We start from the raw sequence: 23003 nt of genomic DNA, 5'->3' as shown, positions 1-23003 counted from the left end.
TCTTTCTGCTTTTCTTTGTCTACATAACTAGTTCTTATCCCACCAGATATGAATGGCAGGTCTGAACCATCCTCATAGTTAATTAAAGTCTTAGCAAGCCCTAGATTGGACCTTTGTTTGAATGGGCTTCTGGGAGTCGGATTATATGTAGCACTGCCAGGGTGCTGCTAAGTGACCGGGGGCGGGGCTTCTGTCTGTGGTCATGTAAAGGCGGGGCTTCTGTCCGTGGTCATGTAAAGGCGGGGCTTCTGTCCGTGGTCATGTAAAGGCGGGGCTTCTGTCCGTGGTCATGTAAAGGCGGGGCTTCTGTCTGTGGTCATGTAAAGGCGGGGCTTCTGTCTGTGGTCATGTAAAGGCGGGGCTTCTGTCCGTGGTCATGTAAAGGCGGGGCTTCTGTCCGTGGTCATGTAAAGGCGGGGCTTCTGTCTGTGGTCATGTAAAGGCGGGGCTTCTGTCTGTGGTCATGTAAAGGCGGGGCTTCTGTCCGTGGTCATGTAAAGGCGGGGCTTCTGTCTGTGGTCATGTAAAGGCGGGGCTTCTGTCCGTGGTCATGTAAAGGCGGGGCTTCTGTCCGTGGTCATGTAAAGGCGGGGCTTCTGTCCGTGGTCATGTAAAGGCGGGGCTTCTGTCTGTGGTCATGTAAAGGCGGGGCTTCTGTCCGTGGTCATGTAAAGGCGGGGCTTCTGTCCGTGGTCATGTAAAGGCGGGGCTTCTGTCCGTGGTCATGTAAAGGCGGGGCTTCTGTCCGTGGTCATGTAAAGGCGGGGCTTCTGTCTGTGGTCATGTAAAGGCGGGGCTTCTGTCTGTGGTCATGTAAAGGCGGGGCTTCTGTCCGTGGTCATGTAAAGGCGGGGCTTCTGTCCGTGGTCATGTAAAGGCGGGGCTTCTGTCTGTGGTCATGTAAAGGCGGGGCTTCTGTCTGTGGTCATGTAAAGGCGGGGCTTCTGTCTGTGGTCATGTAAAGGCGGGGCTTCTGTCCGTGGTCATGTAAAGGCGGGGCTTCTGTCCGTGGTCATGTAAAGGCGGGGCTTCTGTCCGTGGTCATGTAAAGGCGGGGCTTCTGTCCGTGGTCATGTAAAGACGGGGCTTCTGTCTGTGGTCATGTAAAGGCGGGGCTTCTGTCCGTGGTCATGTAAAGGCGGGGCTTCTGTCCGTGGTCATGTAAAGGCGGGGCTTCTGTCTGTGGTCATGTAAAGGCGGGGCTTCTGTCCGTGGTCATGTAAAGGCGGGGCTTCTGTCTGTGGTCATGTAAAGGCGGGGCTTCTGTCTGTGGTCATGTAAAGGCGGGGCTTCTGTCTGTGGTCATGTAAAGGCGGGGCTTCTGTCTGTGTTCATGTAAAGGCGGGGCTTCTGTCTGTGGTCATGTAAAGACCACCTCCAATACCCAGCAGTGACCCGTTGAGGGCCAACTGTGGAGTAAGTGCTGAGGGCATTGGATGGTATCGCACTGGGCTGAGGCAGTGGGTTCTGTGCCTGAAGTGTGTTCAGGTAAGTGCTCAAGAATTCATGGTTGGGGGGGCTACAGGCGGGTTGGGGGGCGTGGTCATTTTTAAACAGTGAAAGTGAGGTGTGGATAGTTGTCATGAGGTAACAGGGTCCTGATAGTGATGGACACTTGATCCGGGGGCTATGGAAGTAAAGTCAGGTTTGAAGAACTGAGGTGTGGAGTCGAGGCTGCATATTGGGGGGGGGGGGTCAGTGCTTGCGAGTGCGATGCCCCCCTGTGCCGGTGGTGGTGACATAGAGCACAGGCTGAGGATGCCTGAGGTGAGGCCCCCGCTTCACGCTGCCCAGGTGGCTGATGGGATAGTTGGATATAGAAATGTCAGAGGTGGCTGTTGTCAGGCCTGAAAAGGAAAGGAAAATCGATCACTGCCCCGCACAGACTAGGCACTATTCCTGTCTACATCTGACGGAGTGAGGAGAGTGACGGCCATTTATTCACATATTTACGGAAAGAGGAGTTCATCTGGCAGTTGATAATTGGATAAGAGGAAGACAGATGGACCAGTCATACTTTACTTATCAGATGTGGTGAGGCTGTCAGTCTCTCACCACATCAGTAATGGCATCTCCTCTGATGGCATAAAGCCTTATTTAAGGTTCTCACATTTGCCTGTGGTCACATCTGCGATATGCACTCAGGAAGATGGATGTGCTCGCATGTGTGCTCAGTCTCCCACACTGTCTATTGAAGCTAAAAGGATGCACTGCGGTTTCAAGCCAGGTTGTCTTGGAGCTTGACGAGTAGAAATTAGAATGATAACCAGTACATTTCTGTCAAATATTACCGATACCAGTAACTGGCTAAACTCTGATCTCCATAAATCTGCAGTGAATCTGATGTCAGTGGTGCAGTGGTGATACTTAAGATCCAGTGAATGTGTGTAGCAGCCACATCACATAAGGCAGGCAGTGAGACGTCAGCAAAGCAGCGGCGACCTGGGAGACTGTAGCGAGGTTCTAGGGGCAAATGAAGCGACGAAATCCCTCGTCCTCCACTATGAAAAATGGCTGATCGACCAATGCCATCACCTGCTTTATTTCAGTAGTTGTGTCTTTATTTGTGGTGCTGCTAGCTTTGAATACTGATAAACTTTGAATATCGGCTGGCAGTATTGGGCCAAACTGGCACATCGGACCGGTGCCCATGTCTCGATTTTTAACGAACATCAGCCGATACCGATACTCTAAGCGACATGTCGCATACCTCTAACTGGGAGGCTCACCTGCCTGGTGACCGTGGTGGGCTGGCTGGATTTTAGTCAGGGGGTGGACACCCCGAGCCTGGGGCCGCAACGGGGGGGCGGGGGGCTGCAGGCCGTGGAGATGGGGGTCCGAGGTGCTGTCCAGGGGCCGCAGACGCTGGCTAGCTGCCTTGGGATGTGGGAGCTGCGGTAGGCGAGGGGAGGTGGTTGGGGTGGATGTGGGGGGGAGAGAGACAGGGGGCGAGATTAAAATAGGAAGCGTCTGCAGATGGGGCTGGCGAAAGTCCAGTGGATGAGTCACACGGTAGCACAGAATGCGTCACTGAAAAGCAGCCAGGCATTCCAGCAGCTGCATGACGGTGTCTGAGTACAGGGTCCTATTTTACCATGATTTACCAGGTGCCAAATCATAAGGAACCAGCTGCAGGAAGTCATTAGATATGCAGATTATACCAAGCATATTATCCCCTCCCAGCCAATTAATGGACCTGCAGTCGCACTGCACATTGTTTGCACTAAGCACATTATTTTATTTATATATAAAATATAATACGCTAATTTTCTTGATTGTCCTCATTTGTTTTGCACGACATCCCAAAGTCAATCCTTTGTATGTGAAAGTACTTGGCGATAAATAAGCAATTCTGGTTTGATTAAGATATGCACTGTAAGGGTTGCGGGTTCGAGCCCAACAAGGTTAATGTCTGCTGTACCCTTGCATAAAGCTCTTAAGCTGAGCCGCTCACTCACCGCTTGCCCTGTGACCTCGAAGGAGCGGGACCTCCTCTTGCGACGGCGGCACTCGAAGTCCTTTTCCCGGGGGGCGGGGTTTTTGGGTGCGGGCAGGCGGCGGCAGCGCCGGGTCCAGGTGCCCCGCTGCCCGGGTCCCTCCCCAGTGCTGCTGGACAGGTTGTCGTCCGAAGTGGCGTGCCGTAGCTCGGGGCTGGGCCGGCGGCCGCACCGCCGCTGCGTGCCTCTAGGGGGTGCCTCGCTCAGGGACAGGCTGCTCTTGTGCTTCTTGGGTTCCAGTGGGGAGGGCGGTGGTGGCAGCCGCAGAGTGTCGATCTCCAGGGCCTTAGGGCGCCGGCGGGCAGCTTTTATGGCGATGTCCTTCACACCCTTCAGGATCTGCTGGCACTCTGCAAGCGCGCACACACACACACACACAGACAAACACACAAACACACACACACAGACACACACACACACACACACACGCACACACAGACACACACACACACACACACACACAGACACAGACACACACACAGACACAGACACACACACACACACACACACGCGGACACACACACACACACGCGGACACACACGGACACACACACACACGTGGACACACACGCACACACACACAGACACACACACACGCACACAGACGCGGACGCACACACACGCACACACACACGCGGACACACACACATATACACACGCACGCACGCACACACACGGACACACACACACGCGGACACACATGCACACACGCACACACACGGACACACACACACGCGGACACACACGGACACACACACATTTGAATATCCAGTCAGTACCAGGGACCGATTTCTGTGAACTCCATATTGAAACACTGCAGCAAGCTTTGCTGGTAAAGATCAGCCCCGAGTAAATCTGACAGCGTGCTGGATGGAAATAACTAACAAACATTTCCACACAAGCGCCGTCCTCTAATGCGAGCGCGGCTGCCTTCAGACGGCGACACAGTGCGGACATCTCACACACACAAGCGCCGTCCTCTAATGCGAGCGCGGCTGCCTTCAGACGGCGACACAGTGCGGACATCTCACACACACAAGCGCCGTCCTCTAATGCGAGCGCGGCTGCCTTCAGACGGCGACACAGTGCGGACATCTCACACACACAAGCGCCGTCCTCTAATGCGAGCGCGGCTGCCTTCAGACGGCGACACAGACACATCTTACACAGCATCTTCTAGCCTCATAAAACCTCAGTGTTTTGCCCTTATCATGGAGTTTGCAGCTTCCCCGCCGGAGAGCCCGCAGAAGGTGACCTGCCAGCAGCTCTGTCACCACTGTCACCCTCAGAACCGGGTAGGATTATGACCCGTGGGCTGGGGGACCCGTGTTTGCCCATCAGCCCTGTATAGGAACGGACTCGCTGGAGCTATTACCGCTTATTACCGCTATTAAAATAAACGCACATGAGATCACGCTGCACTAAAGTGTTCAAGCACATTGCAGATGGGGACAAACAGGAAGTGCACTGGGGGCGTCGGCAGTGGAAATGCTCATTTCCCAATATTCATTGTGGTCACGCCGGTTGGTGTCAAAATTTGCAGAAAAGTTCTGCCTCTTCCGAGAAATGCTGCAACCCACCTGCCCCCGCCCCCCCCATTCTCCAGGAAACACTTTGGCAAATGCTTGTCTGCTTGAGAAGACGCCCCCCAGAGGTGCCTCTGAGCCTCACCTCTGTGTGAGAGCGTGGCGTCGGTCCCATTCTCGCTGCTCTCAGGGGATGAGTCTGGCTGACTGCTGACACTGTGGCTCAAGGGTCCGAAGCGGGGGCTGAGGTCCTGGGGAGGCACCAGGAGGGTGGGGGGGGGCACCAGGGGGGTGGGGGGGGCACAAAATAGTCAGTAAGACAGAAGGAACCCTAACCCTAACCCTAACCCTAACACACACACACATACACACACATGGAGAATGAATGAAGTGAATGAAAGACAGGAGGACAAAGATACACAGCAACAGGAAAGAGAGGGAGGGAGAGAGAAAAATAGAGGGACATAGGGGCAAGAAGACAGAGAAATAGAGGGGAGGGAGGGAGGGAGGGAGGGAGTGAGAGGGAGAGTGACAGAGACAGCGAGAGGATAATAGAGAGAGAGGGGGTGGAAGAATAAGAGAATAAGAGAGTGGGAGGTAAAGAGAATGAGAAAGACAGAAAGATGGAGATGGAGGAACAAGAGAGAGAGGGAGGGAGAAAGAGAAGACAGTGCGGCTGTGGGGTGTGTGCGGGGCGGATGTGGGGTGTGTGCGGGGCGGCTGTGGGGTGTGTGCGGGGCGGATGTGGGGTGTGTTTGGGGCGGCTGTGGGGTGTGTTTGGGGCGGCTGTGGGGTGTGTGCGGGGCGGATGTGGGGTGTGTGCGGGGCGGCTGTGGGGTGTGCAGGGCGGATGTGGGGTGTGTGCGGGGCGGATGTATGGTGTGCGGGGCGGATGTGGGGTGTGTGCGGGGCGGATGTGGGGTGCGTGCGGGGCGGATGTGGGGTGCGTGCGGGGCGGATGTGGGGTGCGTGCGGGGCGGATGTGGGGTGTGTGCGGGGCGGATGTGGGGTGTGTTTGGGGCGGCTGTGGGGTGTGTGCGGGGCGGCTGTGGGGTGTGTGCGGGGCGGATGTGGGGTGTGTTTGGGGCGGCTGTGGGGTGTGTTTGGGGCGGCTGTGGGGTGTGTGCGGGGCGGCTGTGGGGTGTGTGCGGGGCGGCTGTGGGGTGTGTGCGGGGCGGCTGTGGGGTGTGTTTGGGGCGGCTGTGGGGTGCGTGCGGGGCGGATGTGGGGTGCGTGCGGGGCGGATGTGGGGTGCGTGCGGGGCGGATGTGGGGTGCGTGCGGGGCGGATGTGGGGTGTGTTTGGGGCGGATTTGGGGTGTGTTTGGGGCGGATGTGGGGTGTGTGCGGGGCGGCTGTGGGGTGTGTGCGGGGCGGCTGTGGGGTGTGTTTGGGGCGGCTGTGGGGTGTGTGCGGGGCGGATGTGGGGTGTGTGCGGGGCGGATGTGGGGTGTGTGCGGGGCGGATGTGGGGTGTGTGCGGGGCGGCTGTGGGGTGTGTGCGGGGCAGCTGTGGGGTGTGTGCGGGGCGGTTTAGTTGGTTTGATTTACAAAACTTAGAAAATACCATAAAGTTGGCCAGTTAACAAGTAAACAGTCACATTGTTTTTGTTTGCCCTCATTCAAAGAGAGAGAGAGACAGCACACCTGAAAACTACTGCACTTCACCTGATCTTCTGTTAACTTATCAACATAATTATAGCCTACACTGGAGTTTATAGCCTACACTGCGGTTCATAGCCTACACTGCGGTTCATAGCCTACACTGGAGTTCATAGCCTACACTGCGGTTCATAGCCTACACTGCGGTTCATAGCCTACACTGCGGTTCATAGCCTACACTGGAGTTTATAGCCTACACTGCGGTTCATAGCCTACACTGGAGTTTATAGCCTACACTGCGGTTCATAGCCTACACTGCGGTTCATAGCCTACACTGCGGTTTCTGCTCCAACTATATAATATGCAGGTACCCTCCACTTTCTCTTTTATATTTTCCATGTCTGTGATATGTAGCCTAGATATTTAGACTATAGTAAAAGGTGTCAGTTATGTATTTTTGTTGGCATGATATCAGTATGACTATCAGCAGGCCTTTAAACTGTCTATTTTGGCTGAGATCCTCTTACCGCGCTCGTGAAAAATAGGTGCCACTCCGACTCTCTAGCCGAGCTGCCGCTGCTACGAGGTGTGAACCACGCGTCTCACGCAGGCAGACTCATCAACATGGCTGTGTCCTGGGCTTTAGATGCCTGCAGGATGTCCCTAGACCAGTGTCTCCCAATCCGGTCCTACCAAGAGCTGGGAGGGAGCAAAAACCTGGGCCGGTCTGCATAAAACTTCTCAGAGTAAAATTTCGCTCATAAATGCGTCACAATTCTAAGAGTGACGTGATTTTGCTCCTACTCCCAGACTTAAGAATAAGTGGCATGCATAAACATTCTTAAGTGTTAAGACTTGGTCTCAGCTCCTAAATTATTTAAGAGAGCTGGAGAGGAGCCCTAAGCCAGTTAGGAGTTGAATGATGGCAGCTGCACTACGCGCACCCAGACGGAGACCGCGCACTTTCCGTCGAAGAAAGAACGTCCTGCAGACGTACGACAATAATGAATTGATAAAAAGGTACAGGCTGATCATGAGGGCATCCTTTTTGTTACCAACCTAATTAGGAACCGGATACAATCTCTTACGTCATCTAAAAATGCACCTACAGTTGAACTGAAGGTGATAATGATGCTACGTTTTTGGCAACTGGAAAAATATAATAATAATAATAATTATTATCATCATCATCATCATCTATTATAGCGAGGGTCATAAGAGCAATATAAGTAATGACACAAACCTGTAGCTTGCATGCTTGCTTTATAAACTTTCGCGAGGTCAATAAAACATTATACCACCTTTTTCACATTCCTCTGCTGAACGCCTTGTCCGAGGTGACGCAGCATTTACGGAGCTTGCAATAGCCTCCTAAGCTTTTTTGTCCGTGCTCGTAACAGCTGGGCCAAACTTTCCTCGCACTACCTCCTTCCATTTAAGCACCAACTGTGCCAAAAGAACCGTTTTGTTTGTCGTCCAGTTTGGTTTTCTTTTATAATCCAATGTCTTGCAGTGAGTTTTGCGTTTGACCCATAATTTATACAACATGCGCATCTATTAGTGGAAATTGATTGGTGGTGTGCTAGGTAGATTTTCGTACAACCAATTAAAGGTATGATCACAGAAAGGTATATTGTATAAAGCTCTACATTAACGGTTTAATGTCACTAATATATTCACCGTGCAGCTCCTCTATTGGTTGAACTCAGTATTTGGGGCGGGATTTTATTTGTAGTCCTCATTTCACGACACTTAAATACTGGCTCCGTCAGCACTTAGGAATTGGGCTTAGACTTTGCTGAAAGTTACTTTTAGCATCTTTATGCAATGCTCTTAGGTCCTACTTTTGGCTAAGATTTTTTTTAACTCTTAAGTCCAAGTGTACAACCATTCTTATGACCATTCTTAGGAAGCTTTATGCATACCGGCCCTGGACTGTCTGTGGTTAGGGAGCAAAACCTAGACTGTCTGCAGGTCCCCGAGAACCCAGACTGGAAAACACTGCTGTAGACCACTTGCAAGTGCTAACTGAGATGTGTATCAAAAGTCCCCGAGATGGCAGTTTAATTTGTAGAAATACTGGAAATACTGGATGGTTGCGGCCTCGACAGCACCTGCTTCCACGGTAACGGTGACCCACCCACCAGTAGAGAGGTGGAGTTTCAGCCATAAAACTTTGCGTGTGGATGTCAGTGGCTCAGCAAAGGTGACCGCACGCAGGTTTGAGGTCAATAAGGGATCTGTAGGCCAAACGCAGTCCATCACTGTGAGAGATGCCGGTGAAGATCAGTGTTTTCATGCTGGTTTTAATGGCTCGGAGGAGATGGAAAAAATGGTGGAGGAAACCCCTCCCCCCCCCGGGGGAGACCTGAGATGGGAAGGGATGAATAATTGAGGGATGATCTGCAGGCGGGGAGAAGGGTCGGGTTCAATTTTGGCGGCTGCATCTGCGAGGCCCCACCGGGCCCTGGAATGAGCATAGGAGCCACTTTACAGCTTCCTGTGCAGCCCCACCCACGAGCCCGGTGCCAGTGCAGGGCGGCGGCCCAGTGGCTGCAGGGGCGGGGGCCCAGTGGCTGCAGGGGCGGGGGCCCAGCGACTCACCTCGTTCAAGCAGAGGGGGGGCTGGCTCAGTAACGTGGAGTGCTTCAACTGCCGGGACTGAGCGCTGCTCCTGAACACCCTGTTGTTGTCACTGTGGAGGAAGAGGGGTAGGGGGGCTGTCATGCCGATTAATGACCTGGGGAGGTCGAGGTCGGGCCCCCCGAGCAGCTGCAATCCTGGGATGGAGCCTGGCCCTGATAATTAAGGTCATCGCTGGGAGGGGAGTTATGTTTTTTAAGGAGGGAGGCTTCCTTACCCTTCAGGCTCTGGAAAGATGGGAGGGAGGGTGCGCCTCCTCCCCCCCGAGTGGCCACGCCCACTCTCGGAGACCAACGTGCAGATGCTCTCCTGATGCAAGTCCCGGTCCTGTAGGAGTTCGGGCCCCAAAACAGGTAGGGTGATCTTGGGCAGGGATCCCTCCTGAAGGAACAGGGTACCGGGGTGGGGTGTTATTAGGCTTGGGGGGGCTACAAGCCTATGTGTGCCTTCCACATACAGAACACGCCGGCTTGGAACCTTATGCGTGTGTCTCATACATATTCAGGAATGTGTTTGTACAGTGTGTCTATGGTTTGGGTGCCTGTGTGTCCACCTGGTTTATGTGGCACCAAAGCGGATGTGTGAATGCATGCACCTCCTCTGTCTGTCTGCACCTCCCCTGTCTGTCTGCACCTCCTCTGTCTGCACCTCCTCAGTCTGTATGTACCTCCTCTGTCTGTACCTGCAGTGTTTGTACCTCTGCTGTCTGCACCTCCTCTGTCTGTCTGCACCTCCTCTGTCTGTACCTGCAGTGTTTGTACCTCTGCTGTCTGTCTGCACCTCCTCTGTCTGTCTGCACCTCCTCTGTCTGTATGTGCATCCTCTGTCTGTACCTGCAGTGTTTGTACCTCTGCTGTCTGTCTGCACATCCTCTGTCTGTACCTGCAGTGTTTGTACCTCTGCTGTCTGTCTGCACATCCTCTGTCTGTCTACACCTCCTCTGTCTGTATGTGCCTCCTCTGTCTGTACCTACAATGTTTGTACCTCTGCTGTCTGTCTGCACCTCCACTGTCTATCTGTACCTCGACTGTCTGTACCTCCACTGTCTGTCTGTATCTCTGCTGTCTGTATGTACCTCCTCTCTCTGTATGTGCCTCCTCTGTCTGTACCTAGAGTGTTTGTACCTCTGCTGTCTGTCTGCATCTCCACGGTCTGTCTGTACCTCCGTTGTCTGTCTGTACCTCAATTTTCTGTACCTCTGCTGTCTGTCTGTATAGTCTACACTGTACAAAGACTCCGTGTCAGAGCAGACCAGGTAAGGACAGCACTAGGGAGGCTGGTGAGCCAGGGTGGGACTGGACAAAAGCTGTTCACAGGATGCGCCAGTGAGGGGGGGTTTCAGTGCCCATGCAGTGACTGAAAACAGCATCACACTTTGAAACTGCAGTCAAGGACCACCAGGACCCTCTGAAGACTGCACTATATGGTCAAAAGTATGTGCACGCCCCCAAATGAATTAGAGGAATTGGCTAATTAACACACTGCTGACACAGTGTAGCCATGCAATTTCCTGCAACAAACATTAGCGAGTGGTTGTACGAAGAGGTCAGTGACTTTCCACTTGGCACCATCATAGGATGCCACCGTTCCAGCACGTGGTCGGCCAGACACGCTCACAGACACGGATACTTACTAGCACCCATTCCAGAAACTAAGCAGGTTTGAGCCTGGCCACTACTTGGATGGGAGACCACCTAGGAAAGTAGTGTTCCTGCTGGAAGAGGTGTGCGTGTGGCTAACTGGTTAACCAATCCTGTGATTGGTGATTTCCTTTGGATGAGACATAAAACCCAAGGTCCTAACCCTTTGAGGTCATATCTTTCGAAAGAGTAGCGGTGGTACCCTGATGCCCTGGCTAAAATTGCCCAATGTGGCCCTTTCAAATCTCACCTCCTAATCATCCCCTATATATAACTGGTGAATTCTCTCCTGCCTTCACCACCTTATCTAACTGTGCAGAATGGCTGCTGTTGCATTATCCAGGTGGGGGCTACACAGTGGTGGTTGAAGTGGCTCCCCATTGGTTCTGTAAAGTGCTTGGGGGTGTCTTAAAAACCACTATACAAATGCAACTTTCATTCATTAGTCCTCAATATCCAATCTGAATGGCAGCAAATCCCACCCACAACCCAGGGAATATTCCTAGAACTTTAGATTATTATAGAGAACATTATTTCAAGGTCTTAAAGTTGGCAGAGAACATTCTTATTGTAAAATTAATGGAACGTTATTTCCACATTTTACATTGTAACAAAGGTTCTGTCAATGTCAGCACGACAACATCCTTTTAATGCAATTAATGTTGAAAAATATTGTTTCATAATAAAATATTTTTTATTGAAAGTGCTATGTGTGTATGCATCAAAGACACCATCCAGCTTTGAACCCATGACCTGAGGAGTAAAGCCACAGTATTACTCATGGCTCTACTGTAACCTTCATTTGTTGCTACATTGTTATTTTTAATAGCAGTAGTAGTGGAATAACGTTATGGGAGCATCAGGAAAACTGGACACTTTGAACGTTTTCATACCTTAATCATAACATTTGGTAAATGTTCCTAGAAGAAAAAAACTGTTGGCAGGGAAGGTCCTCTAATGGAAGGCCGTCCCAGAAGGGGAGAGCCAATTACAGGAACAATGAGCCGACCACCTTCATATTAGTGCCCTTGGTTTCATATAGAGATGCAGGACTAGCTGAGGTCCTCATTCTTTTGCCTATATCGTGTAAAGGAAACAGCTTGTGAGATTTTGGGTTTGTGTGACAGAAATGACAGTCACACAGAAGCCATTCCAGTGATCCCCAGTGAGGCACCCTACTCAGCCATTCCAGTGATCCCCAGTGAGGCACCCTACTCAGCCATTCCAGTGATCCCCAGTGAGGCACCCTACTCAGCCATTCCAGTGATCCCCAGTGAGGCACCCTACTCAGCCATTCCAGTGATCCCCAGTGAGGCACCCTACTCAGCCATTCCAGTGATCCCCAGTGAGGCACCCTACTTAGCCATTCCAGTGATCCGCAGTGAGGCACCCTACTCAGCATCCTGTTCACCTCCAAACTGGCTGTCTTCAACTTGCACCATCCACACAATGTTAATGACGGCTCCTCCATTGTCGAATTTAATGACAACACAGATGAAAAGGTGAATCAGCTGTGGGTGAGATACTCCCATCGCTCCCGGGAGCCCGTGGGACCGTGCGAGTAGCTGGTGTGTGGCGTTTGATTAGCCTCAAAACTCGCGCACATAAAACCACACATGTGTATGCCCTCCCGAGCAGAAGACCCATCCTCTCTACACGCTCGCGCTCGCATCTGCACAGCACTCGATCGCTCGCCAGTTCGTTGATTGGTCACTTTGAATCCTATAATCGCCAGTCTTTGGAAGAAGAAGATTACTGACCAGTCGATGAGAGAACAACCAGTTTCGCGCTCTTTCGTGATGTCTGAGCAAGTCACTTTAGGGTTTCGTTACCACCTGCAATATTAAAATAGGATCTCTGAAAGATGTTAAGTTAGGGTTACACTTCTTGCTCCGACATCATAACAGAGCGTGAAACTGGTTGTTCTCTATGGACTGGTCAGTGATAGACCGGTCAAGGGGATGGGTTTTCTGTTTGCAAGCGCATAAGCTAGCATGGTGTTTATGTGCGGTGGTTCTGACACTAATTAAATGGCATAGATCCACTTAGAGAGCAGAACTAGATGGGCAGCATAAATATTCTGTACTACAGAGGGCAGGTCTGTGCTGCTGGAGGATCAACATCATGAAAAAGAAGACAAGCCAACTCAATAAATTAATCAGGAGGGATGGCTCTGTTACCCACTGACAGGACACTCAATATCCTGCAACGGCCCCCCCTCACGCCTGGCTGGCACTGCTCATTTTATTCAGGTCCACTACATCCACCCCTTTATGCAGCTGTGTTTATTGTTCACATATACATTTTACTATGTATATAAAGCCTTGTGTTATGTACACTGCTCAAAAAAATTAAAGGGACACTTTGAAAACACATCAGATCTCAATGGGAAAAAAATCTTGCTGGATATCTATACTGATATGGACTGGGTGATGTGTTAGGAACGAAAGGATGCCACATTGTTTGATGGAAATGAAAATTATCAACCTGTAAAGGGCTGAATTCAAAGACACCCCGAAAATCAAAGTGGAAAAATGATGCGGCAGGTTAGTCCATTTTGCCGAAATTTCATTGCAGCAACTTAAAATCGTACTCAGTAGTTTGTATGCCCCCCACGTGCTTATATGCATGCCTGACAATGTCGGGGCATCCTCCTAATGAGACGCCGGATGGTGTCCTGGGGGATCTCCTCCCAGATCTGGACCAGGGCATCACTGAGCTCCTGGACAGTCTGAGGTGCAACCTGGCGGCGTGGGATGGACTGAAACATAATGTCCCAGAGGTGTTCTATTGGATTTAGGTCAGGTGAGCATAGGGGCAAGTCAATGGTATCAATTCCTTCATGCTCCAGGAACTGCCTGCATACTCTCGCCACATGAGGCTGGGCATCGTCATGCACCAGGAGGAACCCAGGACCCACTGCACCAGCATAGGGTCTGACAATGGGTCCATGGATTTCATCCCGATACCCAATGGCAGTCAAGGTGCTGTTGTCTAGCCTGTAGAGGTCTGTGTGTCCCTCCATGGATATGCCTCCCCAGACCATCACTGACCCACCACCAAACCGGTCATGCTGAACAATGTTACATGCAGCATAACGTTCTCCACGACTTTTCAGACCCTTTCACATCTGTCACATGTTCTCAGGGTGAACCTGCTCTCATCTGTGAAAAGCACAGGGTGCCAGTGGCGGACCTGCCAATTCTGGTATTCTACGGCAAATGCCAATCCAGCTCCACAGTGCCGCGCAGTGAGCACAGGGTTCACTAGAGGACGTCGGGCCCTCAAGCCACCCTCATGAAGTCTGTTTCTGATTGTTTGGTCAGAGACATTCACACCAGTGGCCTGCTGGAGGTCATTTTCTAGGGCTCTGGCAGTGCTCATCCTGTTCCTCCTTGCACAAAGGAGAGGATACCGGTCATGCTGATGGGTTAAGGACCTTCTATGGCCCTGTCCAGCTCTCCTAGAGTAACTGATCTCCTGGAATCACCTCCATGCCCTTGAGACTGTTCTGGGAGACACAGCAAACCTTCTGGCAATTGGCATGTATTGATGCACCATCCTGGAGGAGTTGGACTGTGCTGTGCAACCTCTGTAGGGTGCAGGTATCACCTCATGCTACCAGTAGTGACTCTGACTGTAGCCAAATGCAAAACTAGTGAAAAAACAGTCAGAAAAGATGAGGAGGGAAAAATATCAGTGGCCTCCACCTGTTAAACCATTCCTGTTTTGGGGGTCGTCTCATTGTTGCCCCTCTAGTGCACCTGTTGTTAATTTCATTAACACCAAAGCAGCTGAAACCGATTATCAACCCCCTCTGCTACTTAACTGACCACATCAATATCACAGAAGTTTAATTGACTTGATGCTATACTCTGATTAAAAAGTGTTCCTTTAATTTTTTTGAGCAGTGTATATAGCCCCTTATGTATGTATATAACCCCTTGTGTTATGTATATAGCCCCTAATGTATGTATATAAAGCCTTGTGTTATGTATATAGCCCCTTGTGTTATGTATATAGCCCCTTATGTATGTATGCAAAGCCTTGTGTTATGTATATAGCCCCTTATGTATGTATATAAAAACTTTTGTTATGTATATAGCCCCTTATGTATGTATATAAAGCCTTTTGTTATGTATATAGCCCCTTGTGTTATGTATATAGTCCCTTATGTATGTATATAAAGCCTTGTGTTATGTATATAGCCCCTTATGTATGTATATAAAGCCTTGTGTTATGTATATAGCCCCTTATGTATGTATATAAAGCCTTTTGTTATGTATATAGCCCCTTATGTATGTATATAAAGCCTTGTGTTATGTATATAGCCCCTTATGTATGTATATAAAGCCTTGTGTTATGTATATAGCCCCTTATGTATGTACATAACCCCTTGTGCTATGTATATAGCCCCTTATGTATGTATATAACCCCTTGAGTTATGCATGTAGTCTTTGTGTCCAGCACCCCTGTTTCACTCTGTGTTCTGCACTGTAAATCCTGTGAAAACCCTCCCCCTGTCACTTGTGTCTGTCACACCGCGCTCCTGGGGGAAGGTTATTTCATGCCGCTGTGTAGCTCTATATGGATGGTAAGACAATAAAACCACTTCACTTGAGTAAGCCTGGATGCCGAAAGCATAGAAGGTATCAGCCAGGACAACCATCGCCGCCTGTAGATCTGCCTGTCTGCAGGTAGCGGTGTATATGTCCGTATGGGTACCTCCGGGTGGGACACAGACCCACCTTCAGCGTGTGGTGGGACACCTTGTCCAGAGCCACGGTCCGGTCCAGGTTTCGCTCGTCCAGCTCCCTCATGTAGATGTCATAGAGCTCTTGGAGGTGGGGTGGCACCAGGAGGCTATGGTCTGCAAACCAAACATGGGGCAGCATTTGCTTAGTCTAGAGGCAGTCTTTACCAGCACGCATTTGGTGGGGCCTCTCAGGTTTAGGGGCCCCCTGTTGGCCACTGACAGTCGCTACACTAAAAGGAGCGGAGGGCCCTAAAGTGACTATTTGAGCGGAGCCCCAGATATATCAAGCCCACCTCTGGCTCAGTCACACCTACAGTCAGAAGTGACATCCCAGGGGAGTTCTTGGGGGGGACATACCGTCGATGAACTGGCGCTGCTGCTGGATGATGTCATCGCACAGTTGCCGGTGGCGCTCGAAACGGCGTACCACAGCCTCCTTCTGCCGGATGACGTTGTCTTTCAGCAGGGCGTGAGACTGCATCTCCGCGTTCTCAATCTCCAGCTCGTGCACCTTGCAGAGCAGCCCCAGCACCTCCCGCTGCTCCTCGGAGCTCACCTGCCGCGGCAGCAGCTCCTCCAGCCGGCGTGAACGCTCCCGCAGCTCCCGGAAGCGGCGCTCCAGCGCCACCTGCAGCGGGGGAGGACTTCATGCGGCCAGCTGTAACACTGCATTGTTTTTGTTGAGTTCTGTTGAGTTTTTACCTTACGACCACTTCTTCTCACCATTGAGGGAGGGAGTTTCAAATTTAATTTTCATTAAGTTTTATATTCAAGTCTATAAAGATGAACACATTTTTACTCACAAATTCTTCTTTGAATTAATAACAAATATTAATATTCACCCACGGGAAGCGTACGGTTCTATAGATTTCTGCATGTATATTCAAAAAAAGGAAAAGTAAAATAAAATAGGTCTATTATTGTACCTTTCATAGAACACCATTAAGAAATGATTATTAAAAATGCCCCCCGCTGACACAGTATATCTTACATTTGAACCCCCCACAGAAAATGACTGCCCAGGCCTGCCCTAGACCTTGCATGAGGTATCTATGCCCCTCCACCCCTAACCCCCCCGGAGCTGACCTTTTCCTTGCGGATCTTCTTCTGCTCGGTCATAAGGGCCACCAGCTTCTGCCTCGCTAGCAGCACCTCCTGACTCTCCCCGCTGTCAGAGGGCGACTCCGCTGAGTCGGACTCCTTCCCGCTGTCGTCCTTGGCCGGGGTCTCCTTGCGGCGCTCCCCCCGTCTCTTCCGGGCCCTGCGGCTTCGCTCCTGCTCCCAGCTGAAGCAGGGGGGGTGGGGGGGGGGATTGCTTGTCACATCAGTAGTAAACATACTCTGTCTGGCTCTCTGTCCATCCAGGCCCCACCAGGACCCTGTACTGAATAAGAGGCCTAGGAAGTGTTTGGATAGATGCCTATAAGCGTGAGGCAGCAGTGAATCACAGTCAAAGTCGTCATGTTAGATTTCCACTTTGCTGGAGGATGTCGTGTAGCTCCTGCTCCAATCCTGCTTACACCCATACCTGTACATTCACTGGCAGCTCAGTCTGGCTGCACTGATGCCTGGTCGACTCCTCGACTGCCCTGAACCTGTAATGTTCTATCTGATCTGTACTTGTACGTCGCTTTTGTACAAAAGCTTCTGCTATATATTATTAATGCAAAACATTTTGCATGACACCAGTCTAATAAATTTTAATGTATATTTTTGTGTGCAACATGCAGCAAAGCAGTGATGGGCGGCCATGAGCAGTGATGGGGGGCCGTGAGCAGTGATGGGGGGCCGTGAGCGGTGATGGGGGGCCGTGAGCGGTGATGGGGGGCCGTGAGCGGTGATGGGCGGCCGTGAGCAGTGATGGGGGGCCGTGAGCAGTGATGGGGGGCCGTGAACGGTGATGGGGGGCCGTGAGCGGTGATGGGGGGTCGTGAGCGGTGATGGGGGGCCGTGAGCAGTGATGGGCGGCCGTGAGCAGTGATGGGGGTCCGTGAGCAGTGATGGGGGTCCGTGAGCGGTGATGGGGGTCCGTGAGCGGTGATGGGGGGTTGTGAGCGGTGATGGGGGGCCGTGAGCAGTGATGGGGGGCCGTGAGCAGTGATGGGGGGTTGTGAGCAGTGATGGGGGGCCGTGAGCAGTGATGGGGGGCCGTGAGCAGTGATGGGGGGTTGTGAGCAGTGATGGGGGTCCGTGAGCAGTGATGGGGGGTCGTGAGCGGTGATGGGGGGTCATGAGGGTGGGGGTTACCTGCCCCAGGGCCACTCACTCGGCAATGGTGAGGAGGTGCTTGGATGTGTCCATCTGGATCTCCATGTTGTTGCTCTCCAGCTCCATCAGGCTTCTGCGGATCTCCATCTGCTGCCGGAAAGCTTCCAGAAGCTGCTCCCGGAGCTGGTTCATCTCCGCCTGTGAGGAGTGGGCCTGGACCTCCGCTACGGGGGCGGGGACAGGGTCTCACTCTGACAGAACATCTGTAGGAACCGCACTGAACACTGCACTCATTAATACACAGAGTTAATTTGCATGTGGGTTGAAAATGCTTTTATATTTGACATTTTGTTCAGACGTTTGGTCTATCACTATGGCCCACCTACATAAACATTCTCTTCGCAAGACAAAACATACCGAAGTTTCACGGAAGTTTCTGGAAATCCTGTGCCTGTAATAACTGATTTAGGATCAGCACTCCTTCACCTAATCTAAATCTTAACTGTTAGGAGCTCATTTTTTAATTTGGTCTGGAGTCAGAAGGCCACCTTGGACGCTGCGGATGTCGGTGCGGTCAGAACTCTGCTGACGGCCGCCCTGCTCTGCGATCTTGGTCCTGAGGCGCTGGATCTCGCCGCGCAGGTCCGAGATGATGCTGGTGTACTGGGCGATGTGATATGACACGTTGAGGAGGTTCCTCTTCACCTGGCACCCCCAAAAGGAGAAAAGGATGAGCTGTTCATCCTGGAGCCTAGTCCAGGCAGCACTGGGCACGTCCCTGGATGGGATGCCCGTCTGTCGCATGGCAATTAAAAGGTGCCAAGTTGCCCAGCTGCATGTCTCTCCACCGCAGGAGGAAACCAGAGAACCAGGAGGAAAAGCGACTCCACACACAGAACAGAGGTGGGCTTCAAACCTGCAACCCTGGGGCGTGAGGCGAAAGTGCCACCCAGATACCCTGGCAAAAAACTCAGGAGATGGAAATAATTACAGATACAAGTATGAAAATTATGTTTAAAAGACTATAATGTGTTATCTAAAACGATTATTGAATTGTTGGATGAAATATTCAAAATATTGTCTTATAGAATGGACCAATGTCACTCTCTGCCAGTTTGAACAACAGAAGGCCTTACAGGAACCCTGCTTTCCCGCATCACATGACAGATGTGTGACTTAGCGAAGACGCAGCCTCACTGGAATGTACCACTGGCAGGCCTAGTGAGGGGGGAGCAGAGGTGACCGGGCTGCAGCGGGCGCTCACCCGCGTGCGGATGCTCTTGGCGCGGTCGGCGTACGCCAGCGTGTTACGCGACTCCTCGAAGGCCATGGAGGCGGGGCTGATGTGGGCGATCATGACGGTGCGGCTGTTCCCGCCCAGGGAGTCCTGCCAGTCGAAAAACCAGGATGGGTTCATGACCCGGTGCACACGGCAACTCCATCCGTGACGACAGCGGCAGAGCGTGTAATTTTGGGATGTGCTGTAGGCTGTACCTTCAGCAGACGCGTCAGCTTGCTGTCCCTGTAGTTGACGTACTTGTTGCCGTGCCTCTCGCTGAGGGCGTTGATGCAGTTGCCCAGGGCCAGGAGGGAGCGGTTGATGTGAGCCCCTTCTTTCAACCTTTGTCCTCGGTTCTGCGTCTGCGGGGACGCGATACGAGAGTGAGAGCCCTCTGCCCTTTCACCGGGGGTCCTCATCTGTCTACTTTGTGCAAAAAACCCTACACAAAGGCATTTCAACCCCCCAAGTTCAAGAGTGAGCCAACAGGTACCACAATACCACCCAAGGGCCAGCAGATGGCGCCCTTGTAACTCCACTCCCCCACAGCTCGCGATCACTAGCAAAGGGTCATTAGTCATCCTCGGAAGGAAGAAAACATGTCAAACAGAGTTTAACACTCTTCTGAAGCACAGACAAACATCTATATCCCTGAAGTGAGTGACAGGAAAGGAATTCAGTTTTAAAGCAAATGTGGAGATACACCCTAAGCCATCTGATTATTTTTTAAACAATTCCCATAATAAGACAAGTACTTTCCCTTCAAATAAATGATACGCATTTCCCATGCTGCATGTCACCTCAAACTGAGACACAGTCCTGTGTACATAAACACGCCATAAGGCTCATTACAAATGCCTTACTGTGCATTACGATAAATCCTGCAGTAAACAGGCTGGGCTCCGGGGGGGTTAATGTCCCCTCTGGATGGGGATTTTGCGCCGCGTCGAGGAGAACGAGCCCAGCTGCTCTGCGGCTCTTGATGGAGCCTCTCGTGCCGAATAATCTGCAAAGGATCCTGCAGATCTGTGCATGCCTACGTCAGCCCTGCTGCCTCACGACCCTGGACTTTCGGGTTTGATACCCCAGGCACGCCTGCACACGCGCACTCCGCGAGACTGACGGACATCGGAGACCCCATCTGAGGGCGTTCCATATGCCTACTAAACTGAGTCCTGATCAGCTTTTCCAGATGGGAATAGCAGCTTCCAAATACAAGTGGACCACAAAGTACTTCTACAGCACAGTTTTGATAACAGCCATAATTTAATGCCATCGTCTTCCTCAGGGCTGCAGACCCCGGGAGGAAGGGATGGATCGAGTGAAGCCATGATTATAGTTATGGCGTACTGGTCACCAGTCCGGCACCTAAATGTGTTTACGGCTATTTGTTAGGCAGCTGCTTTTATCCAAAACGATTAGTGTAGTCTCTGCCGACCCTGGGATCTGACCCGACGACATTCTGATAACTTGCAGAGTGATTGTCTGAGAGTTCTGTGTCGTGTGACAGACATTATGTATCAAGACTGTATAAATACAGGTAAATCCTTGCCACTGAGTATCAGACAGACAGGCAGGCAGGCAGACAGACAGGCAGGCAGACAGACAAGCAGGCAGACAGACAGGCAGACAGATAGACAGACAGACAGACAGGCAGGTAGGCTAGCAGACTGATAGGCAGACAGGCAGATAGACAAGCAGGCAGGCAGGCAGACAGATCGACAGGCAGATAGACAGACAGACAGGCAGATAGACAGACAGACAGACAGGCAGGCAGACAGACAGACAAGCAGGTAGACAGACAGACAGACAGGCAGGCAGATAGACAGACAGACAGACTGACAGACAGGCAGGCAGATGGGCAGGCAGACAGACACATATAGACACAGAAGGCATACCTGTGAGGCTCGCTCGGAGCCAGCCAGGTCGATCATGAAGAGGCGCCCAAAGCGAACCTCCTGCAGAAGATCCCGGCAGCGGCTCTGCTGCCGCACGGCCACCTGCAGCACAGCGTGCGAGCGTGACGACGTCTGATTGGCCGCCGTGGGTTCCTGTGTCCGCTGCTTATTCCCCTTCATCAGCAACTCCATGATCTGGCAGACCGACAGAGGAAGAGAAAAATGCACCAACACCACACCTTATTCACCACGACGCCTTGGCCTACTCATGTAGGGACTCCTCCTATGCGAGAGATGGCGCCCTGAAGTTGGACAGCGGTGGAGAAGTGTCCCTACCTCCTGGGCATTGATGGTGGACACCTCGGTGATGCCTGCAACCTGTATCTCGCCTTTCGAGTCTTCGCGCAGCTCAAGGATACCCGAGGAAGGGTTTAGAAGGTCCCGGATCATCTCATTGTAGATCTGAAGGTAGAGCAACGAGTAAAAATTGAGATCTAGGGCTAAGAGCAAGAGGTTCAATTGATTGAGAAATTTCCTCTCATAAACCCCTATTTAAGATATCCACTGCGCTTGGAGAGCAATATCTGCCCTCATAACCACTTGTATCACCATGTCAGGCACCTTCTTCGTGATCTCCGGAACATCTGAATGTTGGATCCTGTATGTACAGCAGAGAGGCTGGGACAGAGCTTTTGTCCCGCTGCAGTGCTGGGGATCCAAGAAAGACAAGCGGCAAGGTGGTTCTGACTTGTCTACACTTCGAACAAACTGTTCGGATGCTGTGGAAGGAATAAGATCTTCTCACCAGCTTATGGGGGAGGTGCCAGGAGGCCGGAGGAGAGAAGATTGCCGGTGGGACAGGGGCAGAGTGGAGAGGGCTGTCTGCGTGTGTGTCTGCGTGTGTGTCTGCGTGTGTGTTGAAGGCTGACCTGAAAGAGCAGATTTAAGGGCAGGGCAATAAAAACGCCAGCTGACTCCATGCGGGCCGGGAAATCACCGAACAGACCTATGGAGGCGGGGGTGGGGCAGAGCACAGCCTGCTGGGAACGCCCCTGACCCCGGATTCCTGCTCTTTGACGACACGCCTGCGTTTACGGCCACGCGGGATGCAAACCCATGACCTCCACGGCAACGCTGTCACCAGGCTGCCTGAGGATGGGGTGACCCCGGGAATGCCTGCGATTCGGCCGGACCGTGACCCAGCCCTGTTCCGCCCCCCCGGGCTCCGTTACGCCTTTAACGGTGTGTACATAGTTTTCTTTATTTCCTCTCTGGTCGTATTAAACAAATGTAAAATGGCTCTGTCAATCACCGCTCTCTCTCTCTCTCTCTGTCTCTTTCTCCCTCTCTCTGGCTGTTTCTGTCTCTCTCACTGTCTCTATCTCTCTCTCTCCCTGTCTCTCTCTCTGTCTATCTCTCTCCCTGTCTGTCTGTCTCGGTCTGTCTCTCTGTCCATCTCTCTCTGTCTCTCTCCATCTTTCTCTCTGTATCTCTCTCTCTCTCTCTGTCTGTCTTTCTCTCTCTATCTGCCCTCTCTGTCTCTCTCTCTCCCCCTCTCCTCCTCATCCTCACTCTCTCCTACTCCCTCAATACACCTCGAATTGGCCCTTACGATTAACCCTTTGTGCTTTTAAGCACAACCGATAGTGTCCTAAAATATGAATTCCCTTGTACCTTGACCAAGATATGCAGATGGGAGATGGATGGACGGAATTTGTCACCTGTATGATTAGTCGGTGCGCAAAATGCCTTTAAAACAGTCCCAATAAACAGCATTAGATTCTGTGCTGCAGGTGTCAGATGCTCAGATCCATTATTTAAAGAGAATGGGGGCTTCGAGTAACTTTGGTAAAAGGCCATCACCCCCCAGCCCCGGTAACTTATATGAAAGATCAACACTTCATTCCTGGGGGGGGGGGGCAGCCATTGTGGTTGAGTGCTAAGTCTGTTTGCCCA

General features: G+C 51.7%; 1 protein-coding gene across 4 annotated transcripts in view; it reads right to left on the bottom strand.

Annotated features, from left to right (window-relative positions):
• Positions 1 to 1089: 1089 nt before the first annotated feature.
• Positions 1090 to 23003, bottom strand: part of kif19 (kinesin family member 19) — a 42064-nt gene continuing 20150 nt past the window's right edge. The window contains exons 6-21 of one of the 4 annotated variants that reach the window (XM_023816925.2): positions 21384 to 21509; positions 21048 to 21242; positions 19365 to 19511; positions 19135 to 19257; positions 18419 to 18575; positions 17929 to 18094; positions 16749 to 16947; positions 16219 to 16290; positions 16020 to 16101; positions 15655 to 15776; positions 9484 to 9647; positions 9228 to 9318; positions 5169 to 5274; positions 3459 to 3847; positions 2730 to 2892; positions 1090 to 1847 (exon numbers count right to left, since the gene is read on the bottom strand). In XM_023816925.2, coding sequence (XP_023672693.1) covers positions 1696 to 1847; positions 2730 to 2892; positions 3459 to 3847; positions 5169 to 5274; positions 9228 to 9318; positions 9484 to 9647; positions 15655 to 15776; positions 16020 to 16101; positions 16219 to 16290; positions 16749 to 16947; positions 17929 to 18094; positions 18419 to 18575; positions 19135 to 19257; positions 19365 to 19511; positions 21048 to 21242; positions 21384 to 21509 — 2454 coding nt within the window. In that variant the 3' untranslated portion in view covers positions 1090 to 1695. Of the gene's footprint in view, positions 1848 to 2710; positions 2893 to 3458; positions 3848 to 5168; positions 5275 to 9227; positions 9319 to 9483; positions 9648 to 15654; positions 15777 to 16019; positions 16291 to 16748; positions 16948 to 17928; positions 18095 to 18418; positions 18576 to 19134; positions 19258 to 19364; positions 19512 to 21047; positions 21243 to 21383; positions 21510 to 23003 lie in introns of all 4 variants that reach the window. The other 3 variants (XM_023816927.2, XM_023816924.2, XM_023816926.2) reach the window with 3 other exon arrangements.

Source organism: Paramormyrops kingsleyae, chromosome 5 (assembly GCF_048594095.1).
Source record: "Paramormyrops kingsleyae isolate MSU_618 chromosome 5, PKINGS_0.4, whole genome shotgun sequence".
NCBI lineage: Eukaryota > Metazoa > Chordata > Actinopteri > Osteoglossiformes > Mormyridae > Paramormyrops > Paramormyrops kingsleyae.
The sequence above is the reverse complement of the archived record's forward strand: the minus strand, read 5'-3'. Positions and strand labels throughout refer to the sequence as shown.